Genomic DNA, 21,553 nt, shown 5'->3' on the forward strand with positions numbered 1-21,553 from the left:
GGACAGAATACAAATGAAACTTACCACAGCTGAGAATTAAAGTCTGTGATTGACAGATAATTAAATCCTTGATGCACCTAAAGTCAGAGATGAGAAGTGAGACAGAGATGAGAAGTCATCTGCCCCAGATGTGTTGTGTCTTAACTGTGATGTTTATTATTGTTTTCTTATGATCATGTTTTGTGAAGTGAAGGTTTGCTGTCACTCACCATTGTAGCAGATGAACTGTGACGGCACATTACAGTCCTGCTGAAGCCATTTTCCATTTCTCATAACAGCAGAATTATTTGTGTCAGTTGATGGTTCAGTTTCCCAGTTCAGATATTTCACAGCATCACCCAGAGACCACTTCCATTTATAAACACCTGTTCTCTTTAGTCCAATCCAGACATACACCACACTGTTATACACAGTCTTCTTCAGCTCGTTCATGTCATTGATGTTGTTGACTGTGGCCAGATCTGTGTAGTTCTCTCTGCAGTATGTCTGAGCTTCAGTCCAGTTCTTCTCAATGTTTATATAGTGATAGCGGCGCTGAATGCATTCAGATAATGAACAGAGAGCTGTGAAATAGAAAGAGAGAGTTTCTATTAAAACTAATTTACTCAGAACTGATCTTAGCAGGGATGGTGTTCACCAACCAATCATCATTTACTGACACAACATTTGTATTGAAGAAGCAGATTTTGACAGATTTGAGCCTGTTAGTGTCTCAGAGAGATGAGCGCTCCAGTTGGTGACTCAGAATTAAATCACATTTTAATAGACATCAGACTTACACCATAAATATAATAGAGAAAACAACAGGAAATAATTCAGTCTGATGCAGTAAGATTTTTGAGTCGGCTGAATGATTGTTTTAATTTTTACCAAACTAAAATTTATTTGAATATGAACATTATTATGTGCTATTATACATAACATCACACTTTACACTTAGACGCGAACATTGAAATCGATAGGTTGAAATAACACATTATATTTAGAGTGATATTTTTTGTGGTGTGGTAGATCACACCCTTGTCATAAAATTCAAGGATATATGTTGTAAATAAGTTGATTTTGGGCGGTTTTGTGTTAAGTATAAAATTGATTTGATATGTGGAAAAATGTCATTAACCAAACATTTATTTTCCCCACTAGGGCAGTAAATGGGGGACAAGAGCTGTTTGGTTACTGACATTCTTACAAATATCTTCCTTTGTGTTTATAAAAAATAAAGTGTTTTATACAGCCTTGGCACAACCTTAGGGTGAGTAAATGATGCTGGGGTCTATACTCTCTACTGTGTTATTAATGTCTGCATGTTTTGTGATATGCAGTGCTATGGCATCATATCTCAACTAACCAGTAGCAAACCCTCAGGGTCCTCAGATATGACCAAAGGGTATAAATAATAATATTTAAAAACTTTCAGGTATTATTTTTAATGAAGATTATTTGCTTTTCACTATTAGAACAGGTCTGTTCTGCCTGCTGCAGTTCTGCTCAGCTTATGACTGTAAAGTATAGCGGGAGTAATTTAAGAGCACAGATCAGTTTGCTCTCATGATGCTGTGATGTCATCCAATGAACAGTCTCTGCTATGAGGTAGAGGTCTAGCTATGAAAGAAATGATGATGACGGACTTTGTTTACAAGTCATTTGACCGTCAAATGTAAGTAATTTAGATATTTTTGGGCGGCGTGCTGTCTTTTTATCACGTTGTGTTGTAGGATAAAACGAGGCTAAAGGCACACCCTAAGGATTCTTTTTTGCTTTTTACTACACCCATACTGTAAGATTGCAGAAAAAATATATATGTTTGTGTTAAACATTTATAGAGCAACAGATTTTATGTGAAAATAAATCCTAAATGGTTAATTGTGTTTATAAATTGTATTAATGTATGAGCATTGGGGTAAAAGGCACACAGTATATGCAATACTTAAGATGAAAGAATCTGGCTTTAATAATGTTCAAGCAAATACTTGTTAATTCTACTTGTTGTTTATTTGAAAGAATAAAATCATTATTTTTTGTTCAATAAATGTACTGACATTAATATTTCTTAATATCACAATACATCACAAATATTTAGAAAAAGTAAAGATTTTGAAAGCATTAAATATCTTATAATAATTTATTATAGATTTACAGTAGTAACAATAAGTGATATTGTAATGTCATATTTGAGAAATATAATGGTTTCATAATAAATATGGTGATTATCTCTGAGGTGGACACCCAAACGAATATGATATTTACCATCTGAATCTAACCATGTTGTGTCAATAAAGGGAAAGTTCATTCAGCTGTTAACTATCATGTTCATTTAGTGTGGGGGGATTAATGGAGTCAAAGGACCCTCGCTCAGAAATCAAAGTTTGTTACTGCATATAACAACATGTGTTCAGAAATCACTGACCAGACATCAAGAATCAGTGTATGAATCCAACAATAGTGACAATCAACAAATGTATGCCGGGTAATATCATAGTATAAAACTCATTCATGATTCCCAGCATGCATTGCGGTGAATCGGTTTATCTGAGTTTGATGATTGTCACCATTGTTGAGGTTTGTGTGATGAGTGTCGATGTCTAATTAGTGTGTCAACAAATCATGTTTTATTTTATTGTTCTAAAGTCATTTTACATTAATAAACTAGAACCTTGACATTAGTTATGAAAGCATTAACATTTATATTTTTGTTGTAATTTTATACTGGTTAAATCATTATCTTAAAATCAAGTATTCAAGACCACAAATGAAAACATGAAAACACTGATCACAATAATGTTTGTTTGTAGAAATTTTAACACGTTTTCTACTTTAATAGCGGGTGAAAAAGTGATATTGATTCAATGTAATTAACATTGACAAATCAACAATATTTAACATTGATTCAATGGTTACTTGCTGAATTCAGATCATTTAACTCAATTCATTTTAAACAATCTCAATCAATTCATTTACTTTCATTTGAAAACTAAAACTTGTCTTAAAAACCATTTTAACTTATTTTAACTTTACAGATGTCCCCAGTATTAGGCGTTCAGAAGATGTCATAAATAGACGTAGAAAAAACTTTCACTTTTGGCCCCTCAAGGGATATATTTTCACATCAACAAAGACCAATTTTGGATATGCCTTTGCTTGGGGGTGGGATACACGTAATAAAGTATTGACCCTTAAGAGAACAGTTATTAATGGTGTCAATTCTCCTGACATTTAAATCAAACATAGAACCAGAAACACAAACTCACCAATGACAAGCAGACTGAAATATAGAGTTTGAGCCATTTCTGAGGAAGAAACACATTGAAAAGCTCAAATGTACACTTCTGTTTGTTCACAATTTTGGCATCCAACATAAATTTGTTTGCAAATTTAAAATAGTGAGTATGACATAAACGTTTACTTAGTTTCTGTCATGTTTAAAAATCATTGAAGTTAAAAGTCAACATTTCTATCACTACTGTATCTCTTCAGAAAATCAGTTTCTCGATAAAGTTTCATTAAAAGTTATATTCAGATCAATTCACAAAAACAGAGTCATTTCAAAAGAATGATTTTAATATGAATGAGAATGTAAATAGTTCTTACTCTTCATCTCTTGTGTGTTTCTCTCCTGAATCTGCTGCTGTTTCTCTCTCTGTGTATGTTTATATGTCATTATATGAGATCTGATCTTCAGCACCTCCCATCATTTGGGTATTTCTCTAGAAATACTCATTTCCATAGTTTACATACTTTACATCCTGCTTATTTGTATACTTGCTCACCGACTTTCCTGTTGTCTATTATGTAATGAAAGAACTCAAACGAGAAGAAGCAAGGTGTGCGTTGCCTTATTTGCATAGTGTGATGTGTGTCAGCAAGTGAAGAAAAGATATCAGAAGACACAGCCGAGGTTGAGGTGATCTTTTATCATTTTACCGTGAGGAAAGAGATGTTTCTTTATTTAAAAGAGAAACTGGGTTCTACGGTCAGTACTCCATAGTGTCAAAGAAAGACGGAGGCCCTGAGAGCAAGTAACCATTGAATCAATGTTAAAATAGTTGATTTGTCATTGTTAAGGGCATATAATCAATATCACTTTTGCACCCTCAATTAATGTTGAAAAAACATAAAATTTCCAACAAATCATCATTATTGTGTTCAGTTTTTGCTTTAGTTGAAAAAAATTCTGAATCAGTTAGAGATGAATTATCAGTGAATGAAACTCGACAATGGTGACAATCAACAATAAAGCTTCATGCTTGTTTGAATGCCTGGTAACATCCTAGAACAAACCTCATTCACGTCTCCCAGCATGTATTGCAGTTGATCTGTTTATCTGAATTAGTTTGATGATTGTCACCATTGTTGAGGTTTGTGTGATTTAGTTTAATTAATCCAAAGAAATGAATGATAAATTCTCTGCTGCTGGACACACACACAATGTAAATAATTTCTTGCTCAGTTTTTTTATGTCCTCTGATCGGTCAAAGAGTAGATCCCAAAATTCAGCTGATTTTAACTTTTCTCTTAGTTTTGTGGTGACAGTCTGAGCAATAGTTTGCATAATTCACGTTCCACCTTCACATAAATGAGATACACCTTTGAAATTAACTCCAAGCCTTTTTAATAAAGTGATATCTTCACATGCGTGCTTCTTATGAAAGACTCATAGAAAATTATTACAGAAAGCTGTCGCCTGCTCTTCATTTATCATGTTTTGCCATCTAACAAGCGCATGATCAGATATTTCTTCTGGAGTTGTTTTTCTGTTAGAGACAGATTGTACAACATTTGTGTGCTCCCTGATCTTTTCATGTTTATCAAATACTGAGGGACTAAAATTCTTTGTCCCTGTAAAGGAAGGACAACTTTTGTCTGCTATATGGGGATGCCCACGACACTACGTACACCACATTTGACTGCAGTCGTCATCGGATTCAAGCCATGGCACTTCTTGGATCCACTACTCTTTTCTTCGGCTCTGAAGGTGAAGTAGCGTTCTCTGCAGATTGATGATTATCACTGTGTTTTGAGTTGATCCTGCTTGCAAGAAATAAAATATTTGATATTAAGTCAATTTTTGGTGTCCTCTCTCAGAAAATTTTCCAGAACAATGTCTATCCAGGACCGAGTGTGGACACCCCTGCTCTATTTAAATGTGTCCTCTGGAGGATCAGGATTGGGAAACACTGTTCAGAGCTAAACTGCATATACTGCAGAGCTGTGGCCCTCCAGGACCAGGATTGCTCACCTATGCCTTAAACTCTCATATTAAATCAGGCTATTTAATCATCACTATTTCAACCCCAAAACTGCTTCAAAAATGTAAGCTTAAACAAAAATAATAATATTCCAAATTTATTACGACCTGATTATCACATATCCAGTAGATTTGACTGCGGCATCTCAGGTTATCAGGACTTATCAGGACAAGATTCTGTGTTAATGTTGTCAGAATGCTGTTTTGTTGTGACGTTCATGAACTCTTCTGGCACCATAACAGGGAATCCACACAATATTAAAGAGATGTTTTTATGTTATTGTTCGGTGTGGTGAGCATAGCACGAAACAACTCAGGTTTGTGTCAAAAACCCCCGGAGGGCAGTTTATTAAGAGTGAAGTTGGGGAAAATCGTGCAGACAATCCCTCTGGGGTTTCCGGGTGCAATCCTGAGTGCCCAAGTGTGAGAATGTGGTGTCTGTTCCTCTGCCGGTCGTCTTGTCCTCTGAGCCTGTTTCAAAAGACAGCTATAGGTCACAAGCAGTCATAAGGTTAGCAAGTGGAAAGGAAGTCTCCCCTCTCGTTCCTTTCTCCCGTCTTTATATTGCTGGGAACGAGCTACAGGTGTTGACGACCGGCAGCTGTGAGCCCGTGATTGTGCGTTTCCCTGGCGACGCTGATTAGGCTCTAGGCGCCTCGTCACATTCGGTCAAGTTCAGTTAGTCACAGCACATAATATCCACTGATGAGTCTCACAGTCCACGTTTTATGCAAATGAGCTTTGTATGCAGGAACATTGAGAATACCGTGGAATTACTTTATTAAAGGTCACTTTTGTTAGTCGAGAGCTTCAGGCAATCTTCATTTGAATGAGGAGCAGAACAGAACTAAATGTACAAACACATCAATGTAAAGACCAAAAACAACATTTAGATGAGATTATTTTTGTCTTGATGACTCACTACACCCATGACTGATGTCGGCTCTGACTGGACACAAACAGAATTCACATTCAGTTATTATATTTACATATTAAAACCTGTTTGTTTGGTTTGTCTGCCAAGTCAACAATCTGATGTCACCATCAGCTTTCAGAATACTCACAATGAGGTCAAAATGTGACCTCACAGCAGACTCACTGTGTGCTCAAACTGTGATCTTAATATTGTACTTTGAGTGTAGAGCAGGGGTCCCCATGTTCGGTCCTGGAGGGCCGGTGTCCTGCAGAGTTTAGCTCCAACCCTATTCAAACACACCTGAACATGCTCTTCAACATCTTCGAGACCTCTAGAAACACTGACAACAATTGAATCAATGATAAATGGTTGTCAATGTTAATGGGATTTAACCAATAATACTTCCACACTTGTAATTAATGTTGACCTGTTCAAACCGTGACAAAAAAAAATACCGACACACTAAGACATCAACACTCATCCTTCAAACCTCATCAGTGGTGACAATGATTAAGGAATATAAAATACAATTAAAAAGACAATATCCCTTTTAATTTAATATTATGAAAAGCAAACTTTCTGGATGCTTACTGGACACTTACTGGATGCAATATTATTGTGCATGTTGTAAGATATGGCCTATAAGTAACGGCAACAAAAACAGTATAAAAAGGATGAAAACGCAATAAATAACAGAAAAACGAAATAACAGAAGAAATGAGGATATGGTAAAAGTCTGACCCTCATCTTATTTATACCTTTAGAATCTGGCCCTCAAAGAAAAGTAGTAGAAGACCCCTGATTTACATTCATATTCATCATACATAAATTCATACTTTCCAGCGGTAAGAACATGGCATTTGCAACGTCAAAGTTGCAGGGATTGCACATACTTAGAAACAAATTTAAAGTATGATGCAGTGTAAGGTGTTTTGGATAAAAGCGTCTGCCAAATAAATCAAATATAAATGTTATTTGTTATATGTAAGATTTAATTACATGGCACTTGATTGACTAGTTGTGATATTCTGAGGTTATTCTTTGATAACTGCTCAGTGTCACACACAGGGTCAACCAGGTACTGCAAGTCATCTTGACAAGTGCCATTTAATACTACACACAAATATGGCAAATTAATAACATATATAAGAATATATCCACAACAGTGTTTCCCATTCTTGATCCTCTCACACAATGTTTTAGATCTCTCTATATAAAACACATTATTTAACTCATTGGCCTCTCTTCCTATGCTGGATTTGTCTCCTTCATGAACACACTAACAAGCTGATGAATTGAATCAGGTGATTCACGTACACTGAAAATAAATGTGAGCAGGATATAATTGTAAAAAGCTAGGAACAATTTTCACTCAGAAAATAGTTTATGTTGAAAGAACTGTCATGTAAAAGCTCAATAAATGAAGAACAAGTAAAAAAGTAACTTGAAATATCAAAGTAACGTGTACCTGAGAATTTCTACTGAAAGCTACAGATAATCGTGTACATGAAAGCTTCTTTAAAAATAATTCACATTTTTGGACTGAAAATTGTTTCTAGCTTTTGTCAAGTAAATTCTACTCAACATGTTTTAGAGTTTTGTGTTAGAAATGCATTTAACTAAACTCAGAGCATTTCCTAAGATGATCCAGAACATCTGCAGTGCTCTCTTATATGAAATACACATTTTTGACAAAGCTCATGTTTTCTCGTGTTGTGTCACGTGTGTGTTGTGAAAAGCTCTTACATGTAAACATACAGTAAACAGTGAACACACACCCAACAACAAGTTTTCTTCCTTCTGTTCTTCAAATGTATATTTCTGCAAGTCCACGTCTCTGTATCTGACAGGTCGCGCGCATGTTGTTGTGTCTGGTGAACAGGTTGGGTGCAGATGGCGGACATTTGTCATTTCTGGCAAACAATATGACACATTTGTAGTTTTGATTGTTTATAGATTCATATCCACTTCATTCAACACTCTTTGTGTTCTGCGTGTTCTTTAGTTTGTCGCTATGAGGAGAGAGTTATCCACTGCTTCAGATGATTCACATTATTCTGACACAATAGCACAACTCAGTAAACATTTTAGCTTTCAGATCCCGATGGATTTTAAGACATAACATCAATTTTCAAATGTAAAAAATCAACCATTAATCATTAAATTAACTAAACAGAATGATTGCAGATGTTATCAAAATAAAATGAGCGACTTACGGTTGTATCTACCACAAGGATTCAAACAAACAACGTGACACTGAAGGCCGATCGTCTCCTCTTTCTATCACATTAAACCTCCGGTGATTATCTAGAGAACAGTGTTATAACATGTTTTACCACTAGAGGTCACTAATGTACTTCTTAAAGTACTTCTAAGCAGATCAGCCTACTACCATCTCAGAAACATAGCCAGAATCAGATGTTTTGTCTCAAGCCAAGATTTAGAGAAACTAGTCCATGCTTTCATCACCAGCAGGGTGGATTACTGTAATGGACTCCTTACAGGTCTTCCCAAAAAGACCATCAGACACTGCTGCCAGTATTCTGACCAGAACCAAAAAATCTGAGCATATCACTCCAATCCTCAGGTCATTACACTGGTTACCAGTTACTTTTAGAATCAACTTCAAAGTATTATTTATTGTCTATAAATCACTCAATGGTATAGAACCTAAATACATCTCAGATATGCTCATTGAATATAAACCAAACAGACTTCTCAGATCATAAGGATCAAGTCATTTAGAGATAACAAGGGTTCACTCAAAACAGGGCGAGTCAGCGTTTAGTCATTACGTCACCCGTAGCTGGAATCTGCTTCCAGAAGACATCATACATTCACCAACAGCAGCTACTTTTAAATCCAGATTAAAAACACACTTGTTTAGCTGTGCATTCACAACCTGAGCACTGTGCTGGTTAACATCAACTTCACTTTTATTTCTAATTTATTTTTATTTTGCTCTTATTCTTTTAACATTTTTTAATCAATTTTATTGCTGTTTTACTGTTTCTTAAAAATCTAAAGTTTTTGCGATTTTAAATCATTTGCACTTAAAAGATACATTTTATTTCTTTCTGTCAATCATTTTATGTAAAGCACTTTGAATTGCACTTGTGTATGAAATGTGCTATATAAATAAACTTGCCTTACCTTGCCTTAAACAGATTAATATAAAAAAAAACATACAAACACACTATAGTTTTCCTGAATGAACATCACAACTGTAAATGCTAGAGGGCTGTTAAGTGGGCACAGTCTTAAGTTTACCCAAATATTTCAGCACTGGGTCCCAGACAGAAAAGAATTTGTCCCTGGACCCCGTGAGAGTGTATTTTATTTTCTCTAACTGTATGAACTGCATTAGTTCATTAAACCCTATAGACACACTTGGTGGATTTTTAGATTTCCAATGTGCAAGTAGTGTTGTAAAAGCAATGATGTTTTTTATCTTTTCCTTATTGTAGTATATCTTCCGTCCTCTTGTGTATCTGCCTAATTATAACTTGCAGTATATGTTTAATATTTCTTCCTTTAATTTTTAATCATATGACAATTAACCTAACACTTAAATGTGAGGTCGCATCATAAAAACATTTAAAACTATTAAATCAATTAATGGAGAATGGCCAATATATAACAACACTCTCTATAGTGAGTGAAAACTCATTCTCTTAGTTTTTAAACCATATAAGCTTAAGAAAACCTAAAGGTAAAAGCAAAGACTTAATTAAACAACAACTATTAACATCCCAGCTTGTGTTAATTGTTAATAAAAGCTTTTGTGAAAGTAGAACAGAAATAAAGAAAGGGTACGAAGGTGTTTGTGGCGTTGTTTAATGGGGAGTTTTTGCAGGAAAAAAACTTTTGTTCTGTAATAACTACAGACTTTCACTGTGTATTTCTCAGACAGTTTGTAGAGCTCACGTCACTTCAGTTCAAAGTGTTCAGACGTCATTTCTGTTGATGGTAAATGTCTGGCACCCTGTGCTGCCAATGCAGTTCACAATTTTCTACATTGACATCTCTGTAGAATGAAACTGTAAATAACCTTCACATATACTGTGAAAAACTGTAAAGACTTTCCCACAATTCCCTGTTTAACTCTGCACAACATGTCATATTTCAATCTACAGTAATCACTTAGTTTTTACAGTTATTTGTTTTAGCAGTTGTGTACATTTTAGTGTTTTTTAACATTATAAGTTGTTAAGATAATGTTGATAATGTTGATTGATAAATTGAGAAAATGCTTTATGGTCATCTTTGGTGAATTTAGAATTTTTATGTGAATGTCCAGGTAAACACCACACTGTAAAAAATTCCTGTGAAATTAACAGTACAATCCTGTTGTTTTCACACACAAAAACCTGTTATCTGAAAGTGTCCGTAAAAAAAACAGAAAAACACTGTAAAATTGTCTGTAAAATTAACAGCAAAAATTCCATTGTTTTTACGGAAAAACCCTGTACAAAAAATGCTGTGAAATTAACAGTGAAATTCTGTAGTTTTCACAGAGAAAACTGTTGTCAAAAAACATCCATAAAATACGGATAACACTGTCAAATTCTCTGGGAAATGAACAGTGAAATTCCAAAGTTTTCACAAGGAGTCTTTTTCAACTCCACAAACACTTTTATCACCTTCACTTACAGACACCACTGTCACTTTATTTCTGTTGCACGTCTACAAAAGTTCTAATTGAAAATGAACACAAGTTTACATGTTGATGGTTTTGTTGAGTCACCATTATGGTGAAGAGTGTTTGCTTTAGTTGTGGTCTTGACCATTTGCTTTCCATGTGAAGAAGTCTTTCCCCAGTATTGACATCTATGAGTTGAAACACACTGACTCAGGTGGGTGGAAAGCTCAGATAAAGCTAACGCATTACATTATTTGTGTTGGTGAGTAAGTACATGTTCAAGAGTTTAGGTAGTGCTTTTAAAGTTACTTGTTGTCCTCATTCATGATATTGAATGAAATTAATTAATATACTGAATGTCTTTAACAGCACATCTAACACATGATAAATGTTCTAGCAGATATCTAGAATATAACAGTTTGTCTCAAAGATGGTGACAACAGAAAAAACCACTTAAGATAAACGCAATGCATTCTGGGTATCATCAAAGCACAAAACTCATCAATGACTCCCAGCATGCATTGCGGCTGTAAGCTTTTCATTTGTTAGTCACCACTGTTGAGATTCATACACTGATTCTTGATGTCTGAGTCAAAGACAAAATGCAAGTTTTTTTAAAGGTTTAAAAACTTTTTAGATTGATTGTTGCATGAAATGTGAATTTTAAAAGCAGATTCATTGACGCATTTTTAACAGAAAATACAATAAGTAATTAAACAGTGTCCCAAATAAAGAGTAAATACCTAATCACACTTTCATTTGATGTGATTTGCTACAAAACTATGTTTTATATAAATCAATGTCATAGCAGCACAAAGATAACTGTAAACTTATTTATGACGGCTGAAAGAGGCCAACTAAAGCAAACCCTGATCACAAAAACGGTGACTTTAAATAAACCAATAAAGCATCAAGTCATGGCTGTTATGCTGCAGTCCCTGTGAAGCAGAAGTGATGATCGTCTTCAGTATTCTGATGTATTTACAAGATGAATAGTGGGTGTGGCTCATGTTTTCTACTGTGAATTGATTGGATGAATAAAAACAGGATGTTCCAGTAATTTTACGGTAGTTTGCTGGCAACCACAGCTGCCGTTATATTTCCGTAAAAACTACGGAATTTGTATTTTCTCTTTTCTTGTCTGATATTAAATGTTTTGTGGGTCACCACTATGCTGAAGAGTGGAGTCTGTGTTTAACTCACGGTCAGGCAAAGATATCTGTTGTCATGCTGCATGTTGCTTTGTTTAAAAGTGACTTTAATAATGAATTACAAAGAAACAAATTATGTAAATGTAATGTTATCACTTTTATGCATTTGGACCAAGTTTTCATTTTCTATAAAGAAATGTTGTTAATATAAAAGACTCAAATGTATTAAGTTCATTCACAGTTTGAAGTTTGTGCCCTGAAGTTTTAAACTGCAAAGCTGTTTACATTCTTTTCCTGTATTTTTTACGGAATTTTACTGGCAACCACAGCTGCCGGTATTTCTCCGTAAAAATTACGGAACATTTTTTACATTGCATATGGTTGCTTTGTACATAATAAACCATATTAATATAATGTTGATGGTTATATAAACAACTCAATCAACAACATACTTGGTTAAAAGCAATACAACACACACAGAAAGGTTTTGTACCATTGTGTTTTAATGTTGCCATTTTATAAATTCCAAAAAAAAAGATTTCATTAATTATATTATTTAACTGACAATTAATTTCATTCTACAGTGAAAACATGTTGTTATTGTATGTTAGACACACATTTTCTTATGTACACAGTTTAAAGACGAGTTCAGGGTTTAATGTGATTTCTGTTTCACAACCTGTGCTGCCATGCTTTTCACCTTTTCTATGTAAGATTTTTATTGTGTATGTTATATGTGTATAATGTGGCTTTTCTGATATGTATACCTCAGAATGGCATTCACGTTGTTTGATTATATTTGACAGATGTCTAATTAAGTACATTTTCCATGAATGTTAACATTAGCATGTTTCCCTGTGAAAACCTTTCCATTACGTTGTCGTCTCCAAATCAATCTTGTGTCCTTCTCTATCCCATGATCCTTCAGTTTCTGCTTTATCTGATGAAATAAATACTGTGCGTCAAAGTGTATCTTATTCATGACATTATTTATTAATTTGTCTATTTCTTTATTCATTTTTTCTGAATAAACAATCTGACCGTTTTGCAACAATGCAATATTTTAGCATTATATATAAAATAAAATGTAATTGAACAAAAGTTTTATAATCATTACATTGTAACATGTAACAGTGTGCATGTACCCCCTGAGCAAAGAAATATCCAAAAGACATCATTTCTACTTCTTTGACGACATTGAAAAGAAGTCTCTTTATGGGCCAAAAGTGAAAGGTTTGAGATTAACGTCCCGGGGACCTCTATACAAAGTAAAAACTGTTTATTGGACTTATTTTAGTCTTCGCAAGGGAATAAATTAAGTGAGATTCTGAAATGAATTGAGGTGCATGAATGCAGTAAGATAGCAAGCAACCATTGAATAAATGTTAAAAATTGATGATTTGTAGGTTTTGTACCCACAAACACACCATTATTATGATAAACGTTTGCTTTAGTTGAAGCTCTCTTGTGTTGATTGTCACTATTGTTGAGTTAAATAAACTGATTCTTGATGTCTAATTGATTCAAAAGCTTAACTGCTTCCTGGAAGTTATGCAGAAGTCAACATGTGAAGTAGATCAAAAAGGTTCATCAAAGTTGTAAATTTTTATCCTCCACTTCAAATGTTGACTACTATAAATTTCGTTGGACTGCTTAAATCTCTTGAAACTATGTTGAAACACAGTGTTCTCTCATATCAATAACACAACAAACTTGACGTTATTTAATTATATTCAGACTTTATTTTTCTGATCTTACTGGATCTTGACAAATCAACAGTTTTTAATATTGATTCAATAGTTGCTTGCTGTCAGGGATGCAGCCGTATTTTGTCAAATTAAATCTGACATTCAAATGTTATTTAGGCAGCAAATCAATCTGTTCTGTTATAGTTTAATACTCACCGACTGTAAAATGTTCTCCATCACTGTAGGATCAGCTACATTCTGACTTGTTTTCAGTCCCAATCTCAGAATCTGTTTCTTTGGAGCTGTTGAAACAAATAATAACTTGTGAGGTTTGGCTTCTGAAATTATGAGGAAAAACAATATTAAAGTGTTAGAAAATGTTCATCTCTCAGTGAACTGTAACTTTACTGAAACTTAAACCAATCAAGACGTAGGTGACATTGTTTTTTCAGTAGATCTGTAAAGAAGTAATGTTCAAATGCAAATCCTTAAGAGTTCAAAAAGCGGTAACAGCAACACAAAATTCATCTGTGCTGAAATTGATAGTTCTTAGTAACCAGTAATTAATCCCAGATAGCGATTTTTTAAAACATATTCAAACACATGAAAAACCACTATGGAACGTTCTTATAACAAACTTTTGTTGGCTGGGTTGTAGTTGTTGCGTTTCTCTGGATGAATATTTTATTGTAGTATTTGTTGAACTTTTCTGCAGTGATGCTGATCTTCATCACAAATAACTCAAACATCGCCTATAATAAGAATGAAACTCCGTATAAATTCTGTCAAACTGGAGCACAGAAAGGTGTTGGTTTTGGGATAAATCTGGGCCAGAATTGAAATGAACTGTTGTTTATATTTGGTTCAGCTCTGCTTTATTTGTTTTGATGTTTGACATGTGGCATAGCTTTGGCATGCCTGTGTCCCAAAGCTGGCAAACAGGAGCGGACCGCACAAGTGCCATCATTCCACGCGGTATGTGGGCCAGATGAGGGGGTATGGGGAGTAAGGTGTGGGCCAGATTTGGGCCACAACAATTTGCTGGTTTGGTTGCTATCTGGAAAGGAAATCCTGAGATACAGTGAAATATTCTGACTTGTGTGATTTTAAACGTCAGGGCTATGGAACACAAATGCAGCTTGGTCGTTTAGCAGGAGAACAAGTGGGTATATTATGATAGAGATCTTTAGAAGTCATTTAACGCAGTGGTTTCCAACTCCAGCCATCTGGGATGTACGTAAACAGCAAAACCTCCAGTGTTGAATTAACAATGTTAGTGTTTATATAATTCTCACTCAGAGTGTTAAAAGTAACACTGAAGCAGAGTTAAAGTTAATGAGATAATAAATTTGATTAATGAAGTGATGATTGATCATTAATGATGAACGCCAGATGATAAGAAACACAATCACTGAAGAAAGCATGAAAAATAAGAACTCACCCAAATAGTGTTTAATTTAGTTTGGATCTTAAACTTAATATCTATTTTTAATTTGCTGTAATAGTGCGTTTTAGAGGCACATTAAAAATAATGTAATATATTGGCTAAACATGAGTATCTTGACTCAAAAGTACTGTTTCATCAATTTTTTGATGAACGTAGGAGACGTGTCAAATGAAAACTTAATATTTTTAGTTATATGATGCATCACAATTGTCTAATAAATGCTTTTATGAACACTACACATTTCCATAGAGTGAAGAGATATTATAATTAAATCTTTCAGATGTCAAGAATTATCTTATGAATCTCAACAATGGTGAAAAAAATAATAATGTTAGCTGAAATGCATGCTGGGTAACAATACAAAAGTCATACATGACTACCAGCATGCTTTGCAGCTAAAATAAAATATGCAACTTTTGTCACCATTGTTGAGATTCTTAAACTAATTCTGGATTGCTGCATTTAGTTTTCTTTTGTTAACCGTCACCATTGTTGAGATTCATAGACTGATTCTTCATGTCTAATTGACTCAAACGTTTGGCTTTTTTTAATTATCTATTAAGAGTGTACTTTCATTATATAATATATCACTGTGGTGCTGTATCTCAAGGCCAAGAACTCAAAATTAAGTCTGAAAATTATAAAGCGCACCTACATTCAGCTTAAGAAAGTCATAACTGCATCAAATACCATAAATAAGTGGACAAGAATATTTAACTTTGTTTTCCTTTTATAAATGTGCATTATTAACACACTGTTACAGCTAACCAAAAAATAATGAAATAATTAACAATGATAAGAGCACAACTAAAGAAAACACTAAACACTATTATGGTGATTTGTTATTTTTCATGTTTTCTTCAGTGATTGTGTTTGTTATCATCAGGTGTTCATCATTAATGATCAATCATCACTTCAGTAATCCTCTTAATTATCTCATTAACTTTAATTCTGTTTCAGTATTACTTTTTAACACTCTGAGTGAGAATTATATAAACACTTAAAGTGTTCATTTAACACTGGAGGTTTTGCTGTGTACAAACAAACTAGGCACTAATCTATTCCTTTTATAAATGATTAAATATAATGTACAAATACTTAATTGAAATGTATTCGCCTTTGATCTTATATGTGAATGGTCCAGAAGTAAGAACATTTTGTTTCTTCACTTATCACTCATTTACTGACTTGTGCATTACATTTGTCAGTACTCTGATTACATTACATATATTACTGGTAACGCGTTAGCCCAACATTGTTTGTGTTCCTTAAGTTGGGCTCTTGACTCTTGGTTTCTTAAATTAAATTATGTTCTGGCCGGTGGGATAGTGTGTTTATTGCAGATTGAAAAAGGTGATGTTTACTGTAGCGATATCACCATATAGTTGCTTATTTTAACATGTGTAGGGCCCCCAACTCCAGACCTCTTGATGCACTTTCCTACAGAGTTTAGCTCCGACCAGAATCAAACACACCTGAACACCTTTTTTATGTACTTTGTCTTCTTACCATGCCAATACAAATAGTTTTACCATAAATATTATGCTCAAACAATAGCAAATAACTTAAATATACTATTTTATAAACATGATGATTTAACTGTGGATTGTTGTACAAAGTTATTTTTCCTAATGAAAGTATAACATTGTTTGTTAGAAGCATGTACTTACACGATCATATTTACACACATTGAATAATATAAGTGTATGACACATTCATGGCACTTAAACATGCTAATGCGTGCTCAGAGTTTGTTGTTGCTAATACTGCTGTTGTTTATGTGTTTCTTTTATAAAATATGAGAAATCAGTCCGGTCAGGCACTTTTAATCTGCACCCGATTCTGGGTTCCCTGTCCTGCTGTGAAAGACTGACTGAGCATAAGACAATAGTCCCTCGGTGCGAGATGTTTAAACACTATCATTGATCTGAGCTACTGAACGAATCCGCCTCACTGAACTAGTCAGTCATCTGACATATGAATAAGGATGATCGTCAACGAGGAGCTGCTGACCATATGAATTAAAGAAAGCATGTCAATCGCTCAATAAAGCACACGATACACTCTTGTTCGCAATAACAACAGAATATGATATATTGTTCACAGCAAAATCCCAAGTGTTAAAACAACACTGATCAAAGTACATATGGCCACACTCCTTAGAGTGTTAAAATAACACTGACGTAGTGTTGAATATAAAGAGGCATCCAATACCAATATTAGACGAAATCACCTGGGCCCAGTTTTCAAAAGTAATCCAGTGGGATTTCGGATGGCAGATTGGATCAAATCTTGGAAATGGGTTTTTCAAAAATAAAAGAGGGATTCCAAACTAAGATCAAATCATGTAATCCGATTTGTCATGTGATCTAGATCAAACCTGACCTCTGAGTTTTTCAAAACTTTAAACTCGGTTTGGGATCTATTTGATAAAGAAACAGGATAATCCTGATCCCATCAGAAGGGTGGATTCAGTTGTGATTTTTCAGACCAAATAATATCAGAGAGGTTTTTTTTAAGTGAATGATCACAAAATCAATGTTTACTGATGATATATACATCATATAACGTTCCTCAGCTACAAACCAGGATTGTGACAGCTGTGAGTTGCTTCTGAAACGGGAAGCCGAAAGAGCAAAAGTACAAATTGAACTGGGTGAAGAAGAAATCATGCTTTCCCAACTGCAGCAGAAAAAAATTACAGACGGAGATACATCATCTAAAGGCATAGATGGAAATAGGTGGTATCTGTCCTGTAGATGATTTTTGACTATTGGATAGTATTGTTTTTTGTTTTGTTATTTAACATTATAACAAAATAAGGAATGCAAAATGTTTCTGTTTATTACAGTATTTCTGTTTCTCACAATTAAAACAAACAATGGCGTTTGGTGGCAACCGGCAACCGATAGACCAAGATGGCGGCGCGTGAACATCGCGAGGCTCAGCGTCTCTCCAGTTTTAGCAATTATATAGTGTTTTTCTTGCTCATCTCGGGCCTGTTCGTTAAGAACAGTTGTGCATTCACAACGTACACCCGGCATGAGCTTTTGGATATCGGTTTGCGCATTCCCGGAAGTTATATCAGCAACATTCAACTCGTCCCTGAGATCGTCAAAACCTCCGATGCTACGCACCCCACACGGCCCGGCGGAAGTGCTCGCCGGCGGCGTCGAGATCGTAAACAGAGGCGGGGAAAACGCGGAGGGCTAAGAGCTAAGCTACAGCTAACACCACACCGGCTCTCTTTACCCAGCATTTTCCTTGCTAATGTACGATCATTAGTGAACAAAATGGATGAGATTCGACTCCGCATCATCAACAACAAAAGACTTTTGAACTGCAATGTCATAATCTTCACGGAAACATGGCTACACAGCGGCATACCGGACAACGCTATTGAGTTAGCGGGCTACAACACACACCGCGCGGATAGAACGGCAGAGGAATCCGGTAAGACAAGAGGAGGTGGACTGTGCATTTATGTCAATAAAGCTTGGTGCACGAACTCTGTTATTGTCGGGAGACACTGTTCGGCTAACCTTGAGTTTCTCATGGTTAAATGTAGACCGTTTTATCTGCCACGGGAATTCACTTCAACCATTATAACGGCAGCTTATATTCCACCGGATGCTGATGCCAAGCTTGCTATGAAAGAACTTCATGCAGCCATCAGTAAACAACAGACTGCTCACCCGGAGGCTGCATTTATTGTTGCGGGAGATTTTAATCACTCAAACTTAAAGACAGTGCTCCCTAAATTTCATCAGCATGTTTCCTGCCACACAAGAGGAAACAAAACTTTAGACCATGTCTATACAAACATGGCTGAAGCTTACACCGCAACCCCCCTCCCCCACCTGGGTCAATCTGATCACCTTTCTTTGTTCCTCACCCCCAAGTATTCACCTCTCATTAATCGTGTGAAGCCATCAATGAAGACCATCAAGGTGTGGCCTGCGGGGGCAGACTTCACACTCCAGGAAAGGTTTCTACACACAGACTGGAGTATGTTTGCTTCTCAGGCCACCAGTGGCTCTCACACGGATATAGACAGCTACACCTCCTCTGTATTGGACTACATCAATACCACCATTGATAGTGTCACAACTCAAAAGCAGATCACCATATACCCTAATCAGAAGCCATGGATGAACAAGGAAGTGCGCCTCCTGTTGAAAGCACGCAACACCGCCTTCAGATCAGGTGATGCACAGGCCTATAGTACTTCCAGGGCAAATCTGAAGAGGAGCATCAAAAAGGCCAAGCACTGCTACAAGTTGAAGCTAGAGGAGCATTTTACCAATTCTGACCCTCGACGCATGTGGCAGGGCATCCAGGCCATTAGTGACTATAAACCCAACCACTCCATCCCCATAAACACAGATGCTGCCTTTCTGAACGAGCTTAATGACTTTTATGCACGCTTTGAGAGAGACAATAAGGAACCCGCCACCAGGCTCACACCTTCCACCGACCACCCAATCATCACAGTAAATTCCACAGATGTTTTCACTGAACTAAGCCGGATAAATGCGCGCAAGGCTGCTGGCCCTGACGGCATCCCTGGTCGCGTACTCCGGGCATGTGCGGAGCAGCTCGCTGGGGTCTTCATGGACATCTTCAACCTGTCCCTCGCCCAAGCAGTGGTTCCAGCATGTTTCAAATCCACCTCCATTGTGCCCATTCCAAAACATTCCAGCCCGACATGCCTGAACGACTACCGCCCTGTAGCACTCACACCCATTGTAATGAAGTGCTTTGAGCGGCTGGTCCTGTCACACCTAAAAGACTCTCTACCATCCACACTGGACCCATACCAATTTGCCTACCGTAGCAATAGGAGCACAGATGATGCAGTGTCCATGGCGCTGCACTCCGTGCTCACACACCTGGACAATAAGGACACTTATGCACGCATGCTGTTTGTAGACTTCAGCTCTGCATTCAATACCGTAATCCCTTCCAAGCTAATCATCAAACTTGGAAACCTAGGCATTAACAATACAACCTGCAACTGGATTATGGATTTCCTGACGAACAGGCCTCAGCTTGTTAGGCTAGGCAACATCTGCTCCACCACAACCACCCTCAACACTGGTGTACCACAGGGCTGCGTACTGAGCCCCTTTCTCTACTCCCTTTTCACACTCGACTGCAGGCCTGTGAATGGATCTAACTCCCTCATCAAGTTTGCAGACGATACAACAGTGATTGGTCTCATCAGCAACAACGATGAGACTGCTTACAGGGAGGAGGTACGGCACCTGGCCACATGGTGCTCAAACAACAACCTGCTCCTTAACACTTCAAAGACAAAGGAGATCATCGTGGACTTCAGGAAGGCGAAAGGAGGCACACACGACCCCATCCACATTAACGGGACGGCTGTTGAACGTGTTTCCAGTTTTAAGTTCCTGGGGACCCACATTTCGGAGGACCTGTCCTGGACCACCAACACCTCATGCCTGGTCAAGAAGGCTCACCAGCGTCTCTTCTTTCTGAGGACACTGAAGAAGAACCAACTGTCTTCAACTATCCTGGTGAACTTCTATCGCTGCACGATAGAGAGCATCCTGACCAACTGTGTCACAGTCTGGTACGGGAACTGTTCTGTTGCTGAGCGCAAGGCACTGCAGCGGGTGGTGAAAACAGCCCAGCGCATCACAGGAACTACACTCCCTTCCATTGAGGACATCCAGAAGAAACGCTGTCTGCGTCGAGCTCGCAGCATTCTCAAGGACTCCTCTCACCCCGCTCATAGACTGTTTACTCTCCTGCCTTCCGGTAGGCGCTTCAGGTGCCTCCGGGCAAGAACCAGCAGACTAGGAAACAGCTTTTTTCCCAGAGCTGTTTCATTATTGAACTCTGCTCCCCACTGATTTCACTACCTCTCATAACTTTAACTTAATGCTGCTATTATAATGTTTACATTGCACTACAGGGCTGCCATGCATGACGGAACTGTACACACCAGTACTTCATGTATCTGCTCTACCGGACTGTTTACACGCATCATTTGCACTCTATACTGCTCACTTGCACACCAGGAACATTACACTGAATGCTCATTTGCACTAATGGACTACTCTCATAACTGCATTAACTCATCTACTGCACTGTAACTTTCATAACTGCATTAACTCATCTACTTCACTGTAACCTTAATAACTGCATTAACTCATCTACTGCACTGTAACTTTAATAACTGCACTAACTCACCTACTGCACTGTAACTCATCTATTGCATTATTGCATCTATCGCATAACAAACTGCATCTACTCATCTATTGCACTATAACTTCAATAACTGCATTAACTCATCTACTGCACTGTGACTGTATATCTGCATCTACTCATGTATTGCACCGTACCTTTAATAACCACATTAACTCATCTACTGCACTGTAACTTTAATAGCTAATGTCTGTACCTAATGCACACTCAAGTCACTTGCACTATTG

At 36.6% G+C, this 21,553-nt stretch overlaps 1 protein-coding gene across 1 annotated transcript; it reads right to left on the reverse strand.

The window, feature by feature from the left end:
* Positions 1–201: 201 nt before the first annotated feature.
* Positions 202–3,613, reverse strand: LOC130420473 (L-selectin-like). The gene is made up of 3 exons (XM_056747758.1): positions 3,589–3,613; positions 3,249–3,287; positions 202–563 (listed from the first exon to the last, which is right to left on the reverse strand). The coding sequence occupies exons 1-3, from the start codon at positions 3,593–3,595 to the stop codon at positions 202–204; spliced, it is 408 nt and encodes a 135-aa protein (XP_056603736.1). The 5' UTR covers positions 3,596–3,613.
* Positions 3,614–21,553: the final 17,940 nt, after the last annotated feature.

This window comes from Triplophysa dalaica, chromosome 5 (genome assembly GCF_015846415.1).
Source record: "Triplophysa dalaica isolate WHDGS20190420 chromosome 5, ASM1584641v1, whole genome shotgun sequence".
Classification (NCBI taxonomy): Eukaryota; Metazoa; Chordata; class Actinopteri; order Cypriniformes; family Nemacheilidae; genus Triplophysa; species Triplophysa dalaica.